The sequence below is a fragment of the Brassica oleracea genome, chromosome C3, assembly GCF_000695525.1.
Source record: "Brassica oleracea var. oleracea cultivar TO1000 chromosome C3, BOL, whole genome shotgun sequence".
Classification (NCBI taxonomy): domain Eukaryota; kingdom Viridiplantae; phylum Streptophyta; class Magnoliopsida; order Brassicales; family Brassicaceae; genus Brassica; species Brassica oleracea.
Window position 1 is genome coordinate 39,661,899 of NC_027750.1, and position 2,952 is coordinate 39,664,850.

The 2,952-nt window shown below is 48.7% G+C and overlaps 1 protein-coding gene across 1 annotated transcript; it reads right to left on the reverse strand.

Moving 5' to 3' along the window:
• Window positions 1-778: 778 nt before the first annotated feature.
• On the reverse strand, window positions 779-1,915 carry LOC106330593. Its single transcript, XM_013769035.1, has one exon. The coding sequence runs from the start codon at window positions 1,913-1,915 to the stop codon at window positions 779-781; it is 1,137 nt and encodes a 378-aa protein (XP_013624489.1).
• Between the last annotated feature and the right edge of the window lie 1,037 nt (window positions 1,916-2,952).

Below are 2,952 nucleotides of genomic sequence, written 5' to 3' on the forward strand. Positions count from 1 at the left end.
TTTCCATGACTGGCACCCGATTACCAGACGAACGTGCACAAGCAGTTCGATCTCTTGGTACACTCTTGAACTACGTTCGGCGTGATCCTCGAAAGGGGTAGGTAGGCAGCCTTTCATAAGGTTCAGTCCGAAATCAATCAAAAACCTTTCCTGTATTTTCTTCGTATTTTGTTATCGAGCTGCGAGTCAACTAGGTTGGAGCTTTTAGGCCGCTAGAACTAGGTAACTGGCTGACAGTCTTTGCGGCCAAAGCTTTTATGATCTCTTGTAATGATCGCAACGCTCTCACGCGGACTCGAAATAAGATCTACTGTTTTATCTAAACTCGTTTGTTATCTTTTCATGATTTCCGCATATATTTGGTTACTTGCCGTTGGCTCTCGCCGAGATCCGGGACCTCTGGGAAATTAGGGTTTCCCTAGTTTCCTAATTTAAACGTAAATCGACAGTGCGAATTTTGGTTTCCACAGTCTTCGTCCTGCTCTTCCGGCTTGTCATCCTCTGCGCGTTTGGGTCGGGCTCCAGACTTGTCTTGATTCTTCTGAGCTTTCTTTTCTTTGTTTTAGCTCCAGCTCTTCGTGTTGTTTGGCCTAGGCTTGGGAGGCTCGACGTTTTCTGTCCCGTTGTCATAAGATGAGAAGAGGGCATCGACTAGATGCCTGCAATTTCTCGTGTCGTGCGCCTTGGATTTATGGTAGCTGTACCATAGGTTTGACTCGGTCGTACTGGGATTCAAAGTTGAAGGGGCCGATGGGGTTTGCGTCTTCTCGTCGTTTTCCTAGACGTTCCAACCTTTCTTGCGCACGAAGACGGTCGATCGCGGGGGCGGGTTCTTATCTTCGACGACATAGACGAAGCATTTCTGCTGGTTAGATTTGTTGCCTGCGGCGTGCTGTCGAGGCTTTTGGCGTGCTTCAGGAGCTTTTGGAGCAGTCGTCGGTTTAGCGGTAGCATTCATTTTCTTGAGTATCGCTGCTGTGTCTTCTTCCATTCGGATGAAGTTGTTCGATCTCGCGATTGCGTCATGGAGCGACTTGGTGGGGTTCTTGTAGAGATCCTCGCGGAATAGAGACTTGAAGTAGAGGGTGTTCATCAACGCGTCAACGGCGATGCTGTCTGGGATCTGCACCTTCGAAGCGACAACTTTGAACTTCTCCATAAAGTCGCGGAGGCTCTGGTTTGCTCCCTGAGACAGGTTCCAAAGATCGGATAGGGTCGCTCCTTGTCTCGTAAACATGATGTACTGCTTGAGGAAATCGGACGCCAGGTCATGAAAGTCGTTGACCGAGTCTCGTTCCAATCCGGTGAACCACCCGAGGGCTGGTCCTTGAAGACTCTCGACGAAGAGCCGACAATAGCCAGCGTCTCTATCCTCATCAGAAAAGTTAGTTCGACACATCGCGATGTTAAAAGCGGTGATATGGTCAGCTGGGTCTGCCTTTCCGGCAAAAGTCGGAAGGCGGATTTTCTCTGCTGGTCGGTACGGTACGTCGGTGATTCGCCGGGAGAAAGGGGCTTTTAGGGTTTCGGCGAGGACGCGTTCGATTAATGGCGCCGAAGTAGGTCCTTGAAGCATCCTGTCCTTCATATCCAGGACCGACTGCTTAAGCTCGGCGAGTTCGTGGATAGTTGTGAGATCTACACCGCCATGTGTTTGGACAGCGTTTGTGTTCGTCGGGTTTCCCGCGCCGGCTGTTCGGTAAGTGTCGAACATCTGTTTTCGGACTGTCGTAGCCGGATCTCCCGAGTTTCCGGCCAAAGGAGCCAAGATGGCGGCGAGTTGCTCGATCGTCGCCTTCTGGACGGCGTCTTGCTGCGCCATCCTCTCGAGTATGGTATCTGCGAAGGCCGCTGCTGTCGGAGCGCCTTCAGTCGTAGGTGACTCGTCATCGGACGGCGAGTCGGATCGAGCCATGATCTTTTTACTGGCGCTACTTTGTCTGCCCCACAGTGGGCGCCAACTGTTTGAACCGAGACTATCGACAAACTAGTAAAGAGAAAGGGACGAGTTCTCGTCGGTGGGTCAAGACAAAAACGTGTATTATTAGATAAAGGAGTCGAAACGAAGTTACAAAAGGGGAAAGAGAGTGACGGGATTAGTCCGGCAAAAGCTAGTTCGTCGGACCGTACAAGTCGGCGAGATGATAAGAAATGAAACCCTAGATCTAGCCGAAAGTATGTGTAGTCAATTTGCGGATCCCTTCATCGTTGTCTCCCCCCCTCCTTTTATAGAAGGTCGCTGGTTATCCTCTCGTCTTGACCTAATGGGCCTCTTCGTTAACTGGGCCGAGCTGTCGGGCCGCCGTCTTGAATCGTCGAATCGGCGGCTTTCAGTCGCTTGTTCGGTCGGCTAAAAACACCCTGGAGTCAAGCCGATCCTCGACTCGCGAGTCGACGCGCTGAGCTTTCTCTCCTGTGATTATCTATCTGAACAGTTATCTTTTGGGCCTTTTGGGAGGGTCAGACTCATACCCAACAGGCTACATTGATAAAGCCAAGCCAGCAACAGTCACACTCCGGCGTACTTTGAGGTTGCACGGGTACGCCAACTTGGTGCCGTCTCACGTACCGGGTTCGTTGGGGGGGACGGGTAACTACTAGTTACAGTCACACTCCGGCAGTACTCTGAATAGTTGTTTGTTTTCTTTCTTAAATCTGCTTCAATAAAGATTTACAACTGATATGCGAGCTTGATTCACAATGGTTTTGTTTTGATTCACTGGATTTGAGAAAAAGCAATCACAATATCTGTCGTCTTGTCGTGAAAGGGAGATGAAGATTGTGTATTAACCCATAACTAGATTTTGACCCGCGCTTTCAAAGCGCGGGTTTATTTTTGTTTTTTTTTTCAATTGACAAATATTTAGTAAATGTCACATTTTCATATATTTGTGTTTTATTTTATAAAAGACTTTAAATTTTATCTTTATTTATCGTATTTCATTTTATTTA